General features: G+C 47.0%; 1 protein-coding gene across 3 annotated transcripts in view; it reads left to right on the top strand.

Moving 5' to 3' along the window:
* RFX4 (regulatory factor X4) overlaps positions 1-18,100 on the top strand; it is a 156,449-nt gene that overhangs the window by 57,739 nt on the left and 80,610 nt on the right. For all 3 annotated transcript variants that reach the window (XM_081822350.1, XM_081822351.1, XM_081822352.1), the window contains one exon: positions 5,259-5,382. In XM_081822350.1, coding sequence (XP_081678476.1) covers positions 5,259-5,382 — 124 coding nt within the window. The remainder of the gene's footprint in view (positions 1-5,258; positions 5,383-18,100) is intronic.

Here is an 18,100-nt window from a genome sequence, read left to right on the forward strand (position 1 = left end):
CATGTGTACATAGAAGAGAACAGGTTGAAAAGGAGAACAGCAGGGACAATTATGCTGGGTGCTGAAACATTTACTCTTCATTGTAAGGTGCTGATACAAAGCTTCCGCCCATGCCCCGGGATGCCACGGGCCGAAACCTTGTGAGGAGGTCTTTTTCAGACTGTATACCGCAGATAATGACTCCTGTTGGCTCCAGACTGAGTTCATTATCTTCGCATAATAGGATGGGCTCAATTCAAATATGATCAAGTTATTAAATAGAAGATCAGAAAATGGAAGAAGTGGGGAATTTTTTTGGTGATCATTAAAAATATCCAGGTATAATGGAGTATTGTTCACCATGTCAGGCTAATGATGTCCTCTACAAGTAAGGAGAAAAAGGGGAAATTTCATCAGATATGAAGAGAAATAATTAACTGCCTTTCTTTCTGCCATGCCTTGGTCAGCGAAGCGGACATTCCAATTAGCAACTTCAGTATACATGCGGACCCTCTGGATTTTGTAAGGGGGTTTGGGGAAAGGTATCATGATGCTCTTTCTGTGGAAACTCATCAAGCATCAAAGTTGCCCTGAATGCCAGTTACATCTATTCATTCGTAGAGCTTATTAAAATGCTTCATAGTCATAAGCCACCCAGATACCTTGAGGCGAAGAAGCTCTGGTAAGAGGAACAAAACGTGGGTAGAAACGTACTTACTTAGAAGGCTCTGGCCTTTGGCAGGTAACTGCTTAATTAACTCAGGCTGTGTGAACTGTGACTTATACCCATGCAGATTCGAATAGTTTGTTGCTGCTATGGGTTCATTTAATGGGATGTATTTTAACCTTGGTCTTCTATTTTAATGCTGATCCCTTGGCCATACTTAGTGAGCAAACAAGCCACAGGAACATCAAGTAGAAACTGAGGCACAGGGGGCTTAAGTAAAGTAGCTAATGGGAAGGGGAGCCAGGAATTTACCTGGGAGCCCTACTCTTTAATACCACATTATCCCCGCCCCCCCATAACTAACTCCTTTGCCCTTCTTAGTCATGAGGAATGGGGCCTCCAGCCATGCGCTCAGCCCAGTCAGGCACCTCAGAGCTTGCCTGGGTTGCTCCCATCCATCTCACATCTGGCAACATGAGAACCACACCCTAAATGTTGTCTCTGTCCCCATGGCCACTCCTTCAATTCATGCCCCATTGCTTCTTGCCTGGACTCTTGCAGGAGCTCCTAACTGGTCTCATTTGTTCATTCATTCATTCAACAGATACTACTTAGTCAGCCACCATGTGCCAGGCCTCACTAATCAGCCTTGGCCTCCTACCATTGAGGTGCCACAACAACCTTTCCAAAGAATGAATCTGATCAGGCCACAACCATGCTTAAGAAAACGTAACTGGCCCCCTGTCATTTTAAAGGATCACATGGCTTTCATAAGATGAACTCTGAATGGCTTGAAATGCATGCATTTTGAATGTACCCGCGGATTTTTCTGGCTAAAATTAACTTTAGGAAATTGTTAGCAAGGATAAGCAAAAAGAGATATTTTTGCCCTCCCCACAGCTTGTCCTGCACAAAGTTGCAGCTGCCCAAGTTGTGTGTGTGTGTGTATGTGTGTGTGTGTGTGTGTGTGTGTGTTGGACTGGAAAATGTTCCACCATAGTCCAGAGAGTTGAAATCAAAGCTTGGAAAGGAAATTGCTTAATAAGACTCTCAGCAGTCTGAGATGAAACCTATGAAACTTGCGTGTTTTTTGTTTTGATTGTTATATTCTTTTACAGTCAACCCGTTGCTACCTAATAGAACATATTAAGCTTTAAACTAGTATTAGTGCCTGTTGTTACTGATGACACAGTGATGACTTCAGCAGCATCCCAGAAACACTCTGCTCTTCCTGCCTCTGAGTCTTTATTTTTTCAGTTCTCTGAGTTCTGCTCCATCACCCCCTGAAAATAACACTTTTGTAGTAACTCTTGAACTCCAAGGGTTGCCAAACTCCTATGCCAGGCCGTATTCTCTTGTGGGCACTGAAAGTTTCTCCATACCCCCTCCCCCATTGTTTCTTGTTTTTAGAGGCTCCTCTGCAAGCCCCTTCTCTGCTCACACCATTGTCTGCATCCTCCAAAGCATATGCTGTGTGTCTCTCATCCTCACAGTTCTCCTCACCTGGAACCCCCTCCATCCACCAGAGCAAGGATACTGCAGTGGTTTAGAGTAAGACTGTGCCAGTTACTGGCTGCATGACCACGGGCACATGAGTTCCACTCTCTGAGCCTCAGTTTTGTCATCTAAAACATAGGTGTAGGGCGCCTGGGTGGCTCAGTTGGTTAAACGACTGCCTTCGGCTCAGGTCATGATCCTGGAGTCCTGGGATCGAGTCCCGCATCGGGCTCCCTGCTCGGCGGGGAGTCTGCTTCTCCCTCTGGCCCTCTTCCCTCTCATGCTCTCTGTCTCTCATTCTCTCTGTCTCAAATAAATAAATAAAATCTTTAAAACATAGGTGTAGTACCTACTGTATATGGTTATTGTGAGGATGGAAAGAGATACCAGATACCCAGTGCCTGGTACCCGGGAAGAGAGCAACAGATGCTGGTCATTGTTATTGTCACAAAGTTCAAATCCCAATTCATCCACAAACCTTAATCGTCTCCTCTCATCTGCACAGGAATCTCCCCACCGTTGACTGCACCTGTCGTACTTAAGTAGATTCCTATTTCTGTGCGTTATTCGCCCCCATTAGGCTGCAAAGTGAACTAGGGCATAGGCGTGCCTTACATCAACACAAGAGCCTACAGGAGCCAGACAAGGAACAGAAAATAGATTAGGTGTCAGAAAAGGAGGGAGGAGTGGGGACTCTGGCCAACTCGAGGGCACACCTACCTCTGGCCAATTATTGTCATACGGGAATATGGGCTCAGCGTTGCCAGATCTCAGCCTTTTCAAAAGAAGCTCGATTCTTATGTGAAGTGTCCTGAATTTTAAAAGTTGAGCCAACACTGTTTTCAGGTCAAACAAAGCATGTCTGTGAGACCCCCCTGTTTGTGAAAGCTGTCGTATTCAGATGGCCCACACAAGTTTGTGCATAAGCTGGTTATTTGGACCTCTGAACTCACTTTTATAGAGGAACAATGCTGTGAATGGCATGCAGGGGTCCAGGCTAAGCTAGAAGGCTGATTCCCATTCATAGCAGACCTGAAGCTTAGGACAGTCCTAAGAAATCTAATCTCTGTGTGAAAGCATTTTCCCACAGGGAACCACATGTAGAGTTCTGATGTACGATGTTAGGGACACGTGTACTAGAATGTAAGCTCTTTCAGGACAGGACCTTTGTTTTGTTCACTGCTATTTCCTTAATGTCTAAAACACTGCCTGGAACTCAATAAATATTTGTTGAATTAAAGATTACCTGTGTCTTTATCCATCTGCCCACCAGTAATCTGCTCCCTGTATGCAAACAAGGACTGTCATGCTCACCATGGCATCCCCAGCACTTGGCAGGTGGTAGGAGATTACTAAGTATTTGTGGAATGAATACAGGACTACAGTGATCTATCCATCAAACACTTACGGCGCACCTGGTGTGTGCCGAGGACTATGCTGGGCTTCCAGGATGCAGGAGTGAATCAGACACCATGCCAGTCTCCAGGAATTAGGTCACGCAGAAAGGATTGCATAAACTGTTTCCTGGAACGCTTCTAAAAATGGTCAGGAGTTACTCAGCTGTCCCCTTCCCAGAAGAGGGGGGAGTGGGTGAGATGGTGAGACCATTCAGCACCAGGCGTCTTCATTCATCTGAGCATGCCTGGGGTTGAATTCATTGGTAGGGTCTGGATATGAAATGATTGAATTGATTTTCTTTCAACCGCATGTAAGAATGAGCCAAAAAAACGCTGCCCTTTCAAGTGGGCACCTCAGGAGGCCGCGTCCTCGGTCCACCTCACAGTTACGACAGCCCTGGACCATTTCTTTGGCAAGTGCCCCCAGAGAAGCTAGAAGCCATTTGAGGATATTTATTTCACTGCTTTAGAATCATGCCTTATTTTTGCTCCCTCCTCCCCCCAAAAAATGTTTGGGGTGAAAGGGTTATTCTAGCCACTTTATCCCTCAGACTTGGTTCCAAGTGACTTTGGGTTGTTTCCTAAAATCCAATTTGTGATCAAAAGAGAAATATTTTCTGTTGGTGAGTTAATTGAGCAGCGTGTGCCCCAGGCTCTAAAAGCGGCAGGCCCAAAGAGAAGTCCCCGAATTGTTATGTGCCCCAGAAGTTGTACTGGAAGAAGTGCTCGATCTTCCAACGTGTCTGTGACAAAGGGGGCAGGATTCTTTCTGATGCCTACCCTCTGGTGTTTGGGTTAATGGGGGGCGGGAGGGAATGATAAACTGTATCTAGCTTACTTTTATATGCCCATGATCTAGCACAGATTCTGGACATATAGGCCCCCAAAGAGGTTTTATGGAGAGGAAAAGTGGAGGATGATGAGGTCCAACATTGAAGTGTTTATCACATGTCTCACCGTGCTGGCTTAGGTCACACGTTACATCTGATTGTCATGTGATTGAAGGCGATCACAGCCAGCACCTCCAAAAGGAAACTGACATCTAAGGTTAAATAACTTGCTCGAGGTCATCAAGCCAGCAAGTGACAGTGCTGGGGTCTGAATCCCATGGGAAGCCCCCACCCTGAGTCCCTAACCAATATTCATTGAGAAGGTGATGGGCTTGGAAGCATAATGATCCCAAAGAGACCAAAGGGTTCAGCCCCTGCTGTGGTCACAAAACCTCCCTTCAGTCAGTGGGTTCCTGGCTGTCCAGCTGTCTGCCTTCTCCTTGGGCAATTGTTTTCCCAGGCCATCCCACTGCACTGCTCTCATTAGCAAAGAGGCTCCAACACTGTGACCCCTATTAAAAATGGCTGTATGAGCAAGTGTGTGGTTCGAAGCTTGGCTGAATGGGGGTGCCTACAAGCTCCTGTGTCATTTTTTGGAGTTTGGGGGAACCTGATCCACCCAGAATGTGGTCAGACCAATGACAGCCCAGAAGAGAGGGACTGGGAATTTGAGCAGAAAGAGACCCAGGGTCATACCCACAGGGGCCACGAGTCCGATCCTGCTAACCTACCAACTCCATGCCTGACCTCAGGCAGGTTGCTTTGTCCTCCTGGGCCTTGGTTTCCCCATCTGGAGGAAGAGTTCTCTCCAAGTCCTCCCCTGGAGGAGGACTAGAAGGCACATACCCTTCTTGCTTGAGGTTTGCTCACTGAGCATTTATTCCGCAGGCTCGAGGAGAACTATGAAATTGCGGAGGGGGTCTGCATCCCGCGCAGCGCCCTCTACATGCATTACCTGGACTTCTGCGAGAAGAACGACACCCAGCCTGTCAACGCAGCCAGCTTTGGAAAGGTGAGTCCGGCCACCCCAGGCTTATTGCTTCTCCTCCCCTCTTCTAAGTCATTTATGCACAGTTCCTAATATTTTTAACATTTTCATTGCTTTTGTTCTTAAGTTACTAAAATAAATAGTTTGGTAACTTTGCTATACTACTTTGCTGTAAGAAGTTCAAACACTTATTAACAAGATAATAGCAAGCTGAATACCAAAACGAAGTAATACCAAAGTATTAGAAATTCCAAACGATTTGGACAGGTCATAAAGTAAAAAGTGAACACCTAACTTGAATTTCCTCGATACTTAATTTGCAGAAAGTGGCTTCTTTCCTCTGAGAGGCCAGTATTAAACTCCCAGTTGTGTTACGTGTGTGTCAGTGAGCCTGCTTGGCTTTGTAACATGAAAGCCTTGGAGAAACTGGAAAATGGCCTTACATCATTAGCTTGGAGGTCTGCAGGTCCTCTGTAGGGAGCGGTACTATTTGTAATATTACTGCAGGCCTGGCTGCTGTCTGTCCATCTCATAATAAAAATATATTCCACACTTCGGGCTATGTCCACAAAATCTCGTTACCGCTGATCATTCAGGTGTAACAGACTGAGGAACGCTCTTGGAGTGCTCTTCTAAGACTAATCTTTTGTCTCTTTGATAGATAAAAATATAGGTTTTCGGGTGCCTGGGTGGCTCAGTTGGTTAAGCGTCCGACTCCTGATTTCAGCTCAGGTCATGATCTCAGGGTTGTGAGATTGAGCCCCGTGTCGGGCTCCGTGCTCAGCACAGAGTCTGCTTAAGATTCTCTCTCTCGGGCGCCTGGGTGGCTCAGTGGGTTAAGCGTCTGCCTTCGGCTCAGGTCATGATCCCAGGGTCCTGGGATCAAGTTCCACTTCAGGCTCCCGGCTCAGCGGGGAGCCTGCTTCTCCCTCTGCCCCTCCCCCTGCTTGTGCTTTCTCTCTCTCTCAAATAAATAAATAAAATCTTTAATTAAAAAAAAGATTCTCTCTCTCCTTCTCCCTATGCCCCTCCCCCCTCTAAATAAATAAATCTTAAAATTATATATATACATATATATAGGTTTTTATACCTCTAAAATACCCAATTTAATTTGAGTCAGTACATCCAAACTCTTCCTTCTTTTATTAGCTTCTTTTTCCCATGTATAAGTTCACTGCATCTGCTCACAAAAAAGTGTGTTTTGCACCAGATTCCTTACCAGTTTTCTGAGTGCAGGCATAACAAGGAGTAAAGTGGCAGAAAGAGGTCAATGTATACGTTTCACGAATTCCCTTTTCAGAACTTTTAACTCTGAGTAAGCAAGTTCCAATACTTCGGCTTCGTGTTTAGAGAAAAATGTCACCGGTGGCAGCTTCCTCCCACCCCCCCCCACCTCCCCAGCTTGCAAGTGGGCTGAGGTGAAACGGGCATCAGCCGGGAAGCTCTCCCTGCCCCCGTGGCCTGGCTGGGATACTGTCCTTGATAAAGTGAGTGGAAGGCAGCAACTGTTTTGCTGCAAGTAAGATCTGAAAGAGATCCTCTTTTTTTTTTTTTTAAAGATTTTATTTATTTATTTGAGAGAGAGAATGAGAGACAGAGAGCACGAGAGGGAAGAGGGTCAGACGGAGAAGCAGACCCCCCGCTGAGCAGGGAGCCTGATGCGGGACTCGATCCCGGGACTCCAGGATCATGACCCGAGCCGAAGGCAGTCGCTTAACCGACTGAGCCACCCAGGCGCCCTGGAAGAGATCCTCTTTCCAGCAGTGTGGCCAAGCTCCATCAGCACAGGCTTCCAGTAATACCGTATTGACTTTGGGTCCCAGAATTAATATAGGCATCGCAGAGAATGCTGAAGATTCGAGCCAGACTGGTCTTGTGCCTGATTTGCTGTTGGCCAGGGTAACGAAAGCTTGGAGTCACTGAACTTTTTTGAGCTCCCATTTCCTTACCTCTACATGGGAGTAATCCCCTCCCCGTATTACTCTAGGGATAAAATGAGACAGTGTTTATGAGAGCATTTTTAAAATTGTGAAGGGTTCTACCAATAGAAGAAGGCACCATTATCTAAAACTGGCCTCACTCCATCCTGTCTCCTCTATTTCCTACCGTGCTTTTTTTTTTTTTTATTCATTTGAGAGAGAGAGGGAGAGAGCATGAGCAGGGAGAGAGGCAGAGGGAGAGGGAGAAGCAGTCTTCCCGCCGAGCCAGGAGCCCAATGCGGGGCTCGATCCCAGGACTCTGGGATCATGACCTGAGCCGAAGGCAGACGCTTAACCATCTGAGCCACCCAGGCGCCCCCTTACCATGCTTTTCTTTGTAGCACTTATCACTGTCCCAGCTGTTACCTATATGGTATAGCTAATATATTACATGTTATATGGATAGTTATCCATATGTCATTGCCTATTATTCTACCACTATATATTACAGATAATATATATTATATGTAACTATCTTATACATATGACATAACTAAAATATATACATATATATATATGTATATGTTAGTTGCTTGTGTTTTATTTGCCTCCTTCTCTAGAATGGAAGCTCCACGAGGACTTTTTTGTTCACTATGCATCCTCAGCTCCCAGAATAGCCCCTGGCACATAATAGATCTTCAGATATTTATTGAAGATTGAATGACTTATGTTATGGCTATTTGCCAAGGACGCTGGAATCATTTGACACATGTGAATTTGTTTGACCTGTATGATGCCCATATGAAACAGGCATTATATCCATTTACCATTAGCCTGTTTGCTAAGCAGGGATGAACTTGTTCATTTATCAGTGGAAACTGATTGTATTTTCCCATACTTTGAAGGGCCAGCTTCAGAGTCCTCTGTTTAGCCTTCCTGCTCTGTCCTCTGATAACATCACAGGGAAGCCTCACAGCATCCAACCATCATTTTGGTCTTGGTTGGATAATTAAAACTCATTCTCAGCTATGAAAAAAGTCCCATTCAGTCCAGTTTAAAACCTCCATCTGTAGGCACCTGGGTGGCTCAGTTGGTTAAGCATCTGCCTTCAGCTCAGGTCATGATCCTGGGGTCCTGGGATTGAGCTCCGCATCAGGCTCCCTGCCTAGCTGGGAGTCTGCGTCTCCCTCTGCTTGCTGTTCTCCCTGCTTGGGCATGCTCTCTTTCTCTCTGTCAAATGGATAAATAAAATCTTTTAAAAAGACAAAAACAAAACAAAAAACCAAACTCCATCTGATGCAGAAGTCAGAGCCTCTCCCTTCCTGAGGCTCAGGATTTGCTCTGTGGAAGAGGGGCATGGTGGGCTCTCCCTCTGTCCTCTGACTTCTCCAGGGCTGAGGCAGAGGGACATTGGAGGAAGGTGGGAAGAGGAAAGTCAACGGGAGTCATTTTGACTAGCTGGTGCTCTGTGAGGGCTCCTCCAGCTAGTGACCTCTGCTGGGCTCGCCATCCATCTCCTGGGGGAGGAGTCCAGTCATGGGTTTGGGGGAGCCCCATGGATGTCCATCCACACTGGCTAAAAGGATGGGCTCTGCAGCTGACCTTCCTTTCCGCCACCCACCCCCAGGTTGCTCTTGTTCCTCCACTAAGGATTCACCCCGTGGCTCTGTTTTTGTGTTGGAGGGTTTTGACCAGCTCACCGCATACTTCGTATTACACTCTGACTCTCAGAGACACACAGATGAGCCTCCACAAATGGAACTTGTGTATGGAACAGGCTGAACTCAATGGTGTAAATACAGAAAGTGACTTTGCTTTCTACGATGTTATGGCCAAACCTCCTTCCCTGACCCCTGATGGTTTCATGGCAGGTTTAATAGCTTTTGGGTTATTGATTATAAGAACAAGCCTCTTTTCAATAATTTAGAGTCTTTTAGACATTAAAGTCCAGTCCAGTACTCCAATCAAAATCTGCAGCCTGAAATCCACTTGAAAACGCCTCCCTGACCCCCTCAGCCTTGACTGCATGTGGCCTGGGGACCTGCAGTGGGGAAGGGGAGAGCCTGGTCTCTCCTTCCTCTCTTCCCTGAAATTTTCCGCCTGCTGCTGGTGTCTGCAGGCTTGTCAGCTTGAGAAAAAAATACTTCCATAATGGTAACCCTAGTTTTCCAGCAAAAGCAGTAAAATAAATTTTACAGTGGAACTGTAAATTGAAACAAACACAAGATTGTAGGGATCAATTGGCCTAACACGTGACATCAGACCCAGCTAAATTGCCCAAGCTTATTAATAGATGATTCTTGGGGCACCTGGGTGGCTCTGTTGGTTAAGCATCCTACTCTTGGTTTTGGCTTAGGTCATGATCTCATGGGTCATGAGATGGAGTCCCACGTCAGGCTCCAAGCTCAGTGGGGAGTCTGCTTGAGATTCTCTCCCTCTGCCCCTTCCCCCACTTGCTCACACTCTCTCTCTAAAATAAATAAGTAAATATTAAAAAAATAGGTAACTCTTTTTAACAGATGTTAGAAGTATTTAGCCATGTCTAATTATGAATGCAGCATTCACAGACTTTCTATAAAATTAATAAAAATTGCAAACACATAGGGCCTTCTAAGACCTGGCATTGTTGTAAGCATTTTACATATATCAGCCTCCTCCAAACTACTCTATGAGGTAGGAACTGTTATTACCCCCATTATAGAGATAGGTAAACTGAGCCCCAGAGAGGTAAGGTAATTTGCCCAAGGCCACACAGCCAGTAAGTGGACGTGAACCTGGGAAGTCTGGCTTCAAGAGTCCATGCACTTAAACTTATCTCATTTACCCAGAGCATTTATTTTGGGGGTAGGGTGTGTATGTGTGTAGGCGGGAGGTGGGTCTGTGTGGAGAACAAAACAGTGGGCCTTTCGGCTTTGGTGTAGTCATTAGCAGCCACCTGGCAACCTCTTAGATGATGGAATTTGGGAGTGAATTCCTGGCCTCTCTGTCTGTCAGGGGCAAGTGTGCTGGTCATCACAGTTGAGAAAGAACCCCTCAAATCTTGCCCCACCCAGGGTTCTGGGCACTGGGAACCCCACCGCCAGTATTCCCTATGCTGCTTCCCCCTCAACACTTTGGTTCCCCCAGTTATTAGATATTCATTGACCTCATCCTGTTGTGGCCCCAGCCCTGTGCGGGCAGGTGGAACTGGAGTGAAGAAGACAGTCTGTCCTCGAGGGGAGTGGGCTGCAGAAGGGACATATCCCCACAGGAAACCACAGAACACGATGGCGGATGTGCCCCTGAGCTGGAATGCCCATGAGTAGTGGGGCACAGAGGGGAGACTGCTGCCTCCTCGGGGTGGGGGATGGGCGGCAGCCTGAGAGCGAGGTCACTCTGGGAGGAGCCCCAGACACCCAGGGTCATCCTCTCCCCACCTCAGCCCTTTGAGATCCACAGAAGCTGAAGAGGGTGTTTTAATGTCACCAAATACTTCTTTCTCCTGGGGCTCCACTGGTCTTTTGGAAACTCTTAGCAAAAACTCTACCTGCACAAAGATGGAGCATCTCGGTGCTTAGCAGCAAGCTAAGCTTTTTCAGAAACAAAAGAGGGCCTCAGATCTCTGAGCCAGAGCACATCTGTGACATACAAATGGATTGCTTTCCAAGCGTCTGTGACATGCGTTGCTGAGAGGTTGAAAGGCAAAAACACGTCTTCTTCAACAAAACTTTGCTGAGGTTCCACCGTGGGCTATAGACCAGGAGTTTCCAATAATGCCAGGTGTGGAGTCCTGAACTTGAGGACCTATCACCCTTACTCTCTGCACCTCAGTCCCTCCATCTGCCACATGGGGAAGTTAGTCTACAAACATACGACAGTCTCTCCCATGTAAGCGGGAAACACTTTGCAGCTAGAAACCGTAATGGCAGCATCTCGTGTACTCCTCACACGGCCCTGGGAGCCAGATGCTGGTTTTGTTCCTTTTGAAAGACGACATGACTGACTCCAGGCCGCTGGAACCTTCTCCGTGAAGTAAATCCTGGGTGGAAATCAGAAAGTGGATCAGTTAGGAATCGTGTTGGGACTGTGGGTTAAAAAAAAACAGTGACATAAATGAATGGTTTTATTTTTCTTCACGTAGAATAAGTATAAAAGGTGCTAACCTGGTGCTGGCATTAACAGCTCTAGAAGAGCATCAGGGACCTGGGGTCCTTCTCTTTCTGTGCTCTGCATCACATGTAGCAGATGGCTTCCAACTTTGCGTCACCTCATGGTCCCAAGTGGCTGCTGGACCACAGAGGCCATATTCCAGGCAACAAGTGGGAAGAAGGGGGTAAGAAGAGAAAGGTCAAAACTGCAGCCATGGGACGCCTGGGTGGCTCAGTCAGTTAAGCGTCTGCCTTTGGCTCAGGTCATGATCCCAGGGTCCTGGGATCGAGTCCCACATCGGGCTCCCTGCTCCGCGGGGAGCCTGCTTCTCCCTCTGCCTCTCTCTCTCTCTCTATCTCTCATGAATAAATAAATAAAATCTTTAAAAAAAAAAAACTGCAGCCATATCAGCTGTCTTCAGGAGCTTTCCCAGAGCCCAGCCCAGTGATCTCCCCTACATCTCGCCTGCCGCCCTTGGTTATCAGGGAAGCAGGAAAATGTAGACCATTGCCTCCTGGAATAAAAAATTAGAGTTTGGTTAATAAGGGAAAAGGGGTAAGCAATGAGCCGTTTTATCCACATAAGGGCACTTTAAAAATCCACTGTATTCTTTTAAAAAAAAAATTGAGATATAATCGACATATATTAGTTTAAGGTGTAAAACATAACGATTTGATATATGTGTATATTGTGAAATGATCACCAAATAAGCTTCGTTAAAATCTATCACTACCCATAGCTAACGACTTTTTTTATTGTGATGAGAACTTTTTTTGGCGATAAGAACTTTTAAGCCCACTCTCTTAGCAGCTTTCGAAACGTACAGCAAGTATGAACTGTAGTCACCGTGCTGAACGTGGCGTCGCCAGGATTTACTCATCTCCCAGCTGGAAGGTGGGGCCTTTTGACCCCTTTGCCCCATATGGCCCCTGTGTATCCTTCTATATGTCACAACTATGAAATGGAAGCCAGGATCCTGAAAACATGTACGGAATACTCAAATGAAGAGCCCAGGGGAAGCAACAGAGGTGGCACAATGTGATCACTTACGGCTGCGGGACGGTAACGGGATTTATCGGTCAGCATTGTCGAACGTGTCAGCAAGAGGCAGATTCGTGGACGGGCACTAGACAGCTATGACACAGTGTAATTTGATTCGTGGAGAGGCCAGTTAGCCTCAAAACTGCATGTCCCCTGGAGACTTGTTGATGTCTCAGAATCCTCAGTTCCCTTCCTTGAGTCTGTAACAATGCAGCTAGAACAGAGCAGGATAATTCATTAATCCATATCAGTTACTAAGACCTCAAATTAAAGGAGTTTAATCTACTCAAGGGACTTAGAGATTGGTTGGTGAGACCCAAACCCCTTCCTTTTCTAGCTGAGGAGATGAAGAGAGGGACTGAGTGGTTTTCCCAAGGTCACACGTGCCGTGGCAGGGCTGGGGCTGCGGGGTGGGGGGCACTGGGTGCCCGCTGCCGGGTGGGGACACCAGGAAGCAGTAGGGAGGCTGGAGAAGGGGAAGCTGGGGTGCCAGATGTATAAATTGAGTTTATTTATAGCCTGCCTTTTCCCCACGAGGACTTGAGGTAATTGGCAGTTTGGGCTGTTGGGTGGCTCTTCCTTGAGTATTTGGCTCCTTCTTCACGGCTGGCCATGCTTGAGCAATGCTAAAAAACGTCCAGCGTGTTCTGGGGACCCGTGCTTCGGGCAGCTGCATATACCTGGAACGAAGACGGAACCAAAGTTTGCTCTGGCTTTGCGAGCCTGCCCTCTTTCCTCGAGAGTCCTGACAGGCCGCCCTGGCCCAGGGTCACGCGCACGCCCATGCGGGGCCACCGACAAAGGTGAAGGTGCTCTTGAGGCATTCGGATCCTTCAGGAACAGTCTCTCTCCAGTTTTCAAAGGAAACCATTCGGTACATCGATAGAGTTTCCTATTCCGCTTTAAATTCTCGGGTATGTTTTTCTTCACCTTTAGTACCTGCTGTGGAGTGTCCTTGTCAGGAGGTCTGATTTCAGCCCAGATCCCATAGTTTGTTATTTCAGGTGTCTCGCGTGTCATGCCGTGTGAGAGCTCAGAAGTCAGATTGTGTGGGCTCGAGTCCCAACTCTGCCATTTACCCGCTGCGTGAGCTCAGACGATTTCTGAATTGCTCTGGGCCTCCGTTTCCCCATCCACAAAATGGGACAGTGACGGCAACCATGTGGAGAGTTGTTGACATGATGACTGTCAGCGGGGCTTCCTCGGCTCAGTGCCCGGTAAATATAAACACTCAATGCACGTGAGCTGGAATTATGATTTCGGTTTACCATGGCAACATCTTATGACTTTAATACATGTTTTTAATATATCACCACTAGCATCGATGTTTCGACTCTTCCTTCTGAACAGTCTTGAGAACAATTGTTCTAAAAATCTCCTGCCTCGCACACATGCTGTCTTTGCCACCCTCACCCGCTCTCGTTATCGCCCTCGGAGTTTTTCCAGTTTTGACTTAACCTGGAGCTTACATAACTCACCTCATTCTAACTAAATCGGTGTGTGATGACTGGCTTTTCTCATACTCACACACGTGACACATCACCCAGGCAGCCTCAGGACGACACCGGGCTCACCTCTGGAACTTGGGACTTCTTGGAATTGTCATCCGTGGTACTTCGCAAGGGGCAGCAGAGTAGCTGTTACCCTCCTGGCCTTGGGGGTTTCCACAGAATCCTGCATCAATCCATACACATGATTTGAAATTCCATTTCTGTCTCAGCGCACTAGATAGGAATTTCTTGCGAATGTTTGAAATTGCTCTTGGGGAACTTGCTATGGACCTGCAGTATCCTACCCCCGTTGACCCCCCCTCCCCTCCCCAGTGCCTGGCACCCAGTAGGTGTTACAAAAAACTGTTGAATGGCCAGAGTTGCATAACATAGTGTAACCACTCTGGCAAACACCCATTTTAAAATGAAAGTATTGAGGTGGGCTGTTTAAAAATCCTTATTGATAGCACCAGACTTAATTATTTTCCTTCTCTGTTAAAGGGATGACATCTCTTGTCAACAAAGAAAGTGAGTCCGCATCTCACTTTCAGACTTGAAGTTGTGACGGTGTTAATCCCTTTAGCCAGTCTGGTTCCCTAATCATTTCTTTCTTGTGGTCACAAAACTGTGTGTGTGTTTTAAGAGAAGGCACAAGACTTTTGCAATACATGGTTACAAAACAGCAACTTGTCATTGTACTGGATTTCTCATTTCTTGCTATTTGAGGCGTCCCTCTTCTTTTCCCACACCCAAGTAACCTCTGAACTAAGACCCACAGCTCTTATTTTTTAACTGTTTTAAGCATACTTGACTCCCTATATACACATGAGTTTGTCTCCTTCAAAGTGTGGGAGGATGTGCACTTATCCCATTACCTTGGAACTTTTTTGGATCAGTTCTTGTTGGTGGCAAATCTTTGCCTACTGAGGGTGGATTGAATTTTTGGAAACAACCAAAGCCTTTTTTCAGAGCCGTCCCTGATGACTAAGTTTGGAGATCAAGCTGGATCAAGATCATACGGTTTGAGGTCAAAATCAAACAAAGCCTGTCTGTAAGAATAATGAGATGGAGTGGCTTTCTGGAGTAGCTGTAAAGGTGTCCCTTGAGGCAGCATCTAGAGGGGATGTCAGGGGTCTCACACTCAGTTAGTGGACCCCTTGCTGGCTCCCAGGGGTGCCTTCCAAAGTGAAGAACAGGAGAGACAGTGGAACTGGGATCCCGTTTCGCCCACTGGCTGGAGTCTGTGAATCCGAGCAGCCTTGAATGGACGTAGATCCCAGGACCTCATCTGTGAAACAGGGATCTTCATGCTTTCCTCCAGTGTCACTTTTAGGATAAAATCAATATTGTGTGTAAAATACCTCATCTAGTGCCTGGTCCTTGCTGATGCTCAGTGGGTGGTGGCTCCTCTTTCTTTTCCCCTGTCTTAAAGGAGGGCGGTGGTTTGAATATGCCATTTCAGAAACATGTGCCTAAAACTCACGTTTCTTAAAAAACTGCACCCTCAAAATGAGGTTAGGGTAGCCGACGTGCGGAGTTTCCTTCAACTGGAGCAGTCTGTTGTTGGCCGGGGAGAAGTGTGGACAGGAGAGATGGATAACCTGGCCACCACCACTGAGAAGAGTCCCGGCAGCTCCCGGGAGGGGAGTTCTGCAGAGCTGCCCCACTTCCCACTTCAAGCCCCACGGCGCCCCCGGCCCAGCCTGGCTGCCTAGGCTGAAAGGGAGAAGGGTAGGATTCCCGAGTAATTAAAGGGAATTTGGAAGGCTGGGATGTTGCGGAATGTTAGATCAGTAGCTAGAACAGCATGTGGTGTTCTTTAGGCAGGCTTCATTGAATCCATACAAAAAGAGAAAGAGGGGCTGCCTGCCGTCTGCTCATTTATCAAACAGCGAAACTCAGCTTTCACAGCTCCACAAAAGTGTTTGACTGTTTGCTGAGTCTTGCTCCAGAAATTAAAAGCTGAGCAGCCTTAGTGGGGCTGAACCGACTCTGCATTTTGAGACTCAAACCAAACTGTGCTGGGCTTTCAGATTCTGGGACCAGCTGATTATTTGGTGGAAAGAGAGGAGAATAATTTGTAATTTGCAGCCCATAAGAAACACTTAAAAAAAAAAGCAACAGCAAACCCACTTCCCACAGGTTTTTGTTGCAGCTGGAGGGAGGAGGTGCAATCTGTAACAGCCCTTTCTTTGCTCAGAGTGGGAGAAGTCTTGGTCAGAAAGGGATGCAGTAACAGCAGTGTCTCCACCCATCCCCCACCCCGCCAACTCAGCCACTGGCCCTTCCTCGTAGTTCTCTGCTTGAAATTACCTTTCTCTCTCTTGGAGGAGGAGGAGAGGACTCGGCCTTCCAGTATTTCTAGATAAAAAGTATTTTCACAAAGAGAACTAAATATTCCAACAGCACAAATATATTGTTGGGAGACCAGGATTTACCATGGAAGCCTGAAAAAAAAACGAGTCGAATGAGGATCCTCCAAAAACCCATCAAATGGGTAACTCTGTCAGTGAAGAGAATGGGCTAGAAGAGGTTGAAGATCGCGGAGACAGACGAGGGTGTTACCACAATGTGGCCCCCTCTGCTCCAGCGCCCAGCCCGTCAGCGGGTCACTGTCCCCCTGTGCCACCAGGAGAGCCCACTGAGGGAGAGCCTTGCTGTAAGCCTGTGAGGTTAGCTGAGCAAGCGTTTTATCCCCATTTTACAGACAAGAAACCTGATGCTCAAATGGAAGCTCTCTTTTGGCTCCTCAGTTTAGCACATTTTTTCCAAAGTGATAATCGCCTTCTACACTTCACAGAAAGCAACTTTATGGTATCTTTGACGACCCTTGAAATGTTTCTCCCCTTTAATCAAGCAGCTCCACACTTGAGAAACTATTATGAGCGGAGAACTCCTAAAACGCTAGCAATAAAAATAAAAATCATTATGCAAAAGGTACCACTTATAGCATGATTTATGTCCACACAACACTGGAAACAACTTCCGTGGTCAGCCAAAGAGATACTTCACTTTACTCTCTCATTTACTGAATCAATGAATTAATGTGCTGAGCTGTAATGTCTCCTCCCTGGACTACACAGTGGCCTTTTGATGGCCTCCCTGCTTCCACCCTAGGCCCCGATGGTCCCTTCTCCACCCAGCAGCCAGAGCCATCCTTTGGAAAGCTAAGTCAGACTTGTTCCCCACTCCCCTGCTTGGAGCCCTCTGAAGTCTCCCCATCTCATTCAGGGTAAAAGCAGAAGTCCTCACAAAGGCCTACAAGGCCCCGCGTGAACTGTTCTCCATCACCCCCTCCTGGCCTCCTGACCTCATCTTCTGCTCTCCTGAGTACTGGCTATGCTCCGGCCACATTGACCTCCTCGCTCTTCCTGACGCACATCACACAAGCTCCTACCCCAGGGTCTTTGCACTGCCTGTTCTCTGGGCTTGCACCCTCCCTCCCCTAGATATCCATGAGGTTCATTCCCTCACTTTCTTCAGGTCACCACTCAAATGCCACATTAGCACTTAGCCCCTATCACCCTAAAGAAGAACCCCCCACCCCTACATCCCCTGTTTCCCCCTCCCCGCCGCTCCTTTTGTTCCTCTCTGTAGCATTTACCTGATAGAAGATATATTGACTCTGTAATGTATTCATTTTTGGTCTTCTCCCACTAGATGTAAGCTTCCTAAACAAAGGCTGTTTCTGTTCAGCTCTGTGTGGTGTCCCTCAGCCTGGTCGAGGGTCTGGCATACAGGAGGATCTCAGTGAATATTTGTTGTTGAATGAATCCTAACTATGTACCGTCAGGCAGCCAACTGTAGCTGTTGAGGCTGCAGCTCGTCAAACATGGGGGAGAGCAGTGGGAGACAAGGCTGCAGGGCCAGTTCCTGTGAGTCCCATAGGCCTATGCAGGACTTGGTGGAGCTGAGAGGAGTATTGGCTGGATAAGAGGATTCTATGGACTGTGTAACTACAGTCCCTTAAACCAAACAAGTGGCTCAGGGAAGGTTTTGGAAGGACATAAGGTATAAGCTAATATTTCAAAGGTGAGTAGACATGAAGCAGACAGAGGGCATGGGGAGAGGGTTCCAGAAAATGAGAAGAGCCTGCAGGGAAAGCTGTAGTAGGAGAGAGCACAGTGTATACATGAAACTTGAAACAAGTTCCATATGGCCGTG

This window comes from Leptonychotes weddellii, chromosome 5, assembly GCF_054177405.1.
Source record: "Leptonychotes weddellii isolate Sample4059 chromosome 5, ASM5417740v2, whole genome shotgun sequence".
Taxonomy (NCBI): Eukaryota; Metazoa; Chordata; class Mammalia; order Carnivora; family Phocidae; genus Leptonychotes; species Leptonychotes weddellii.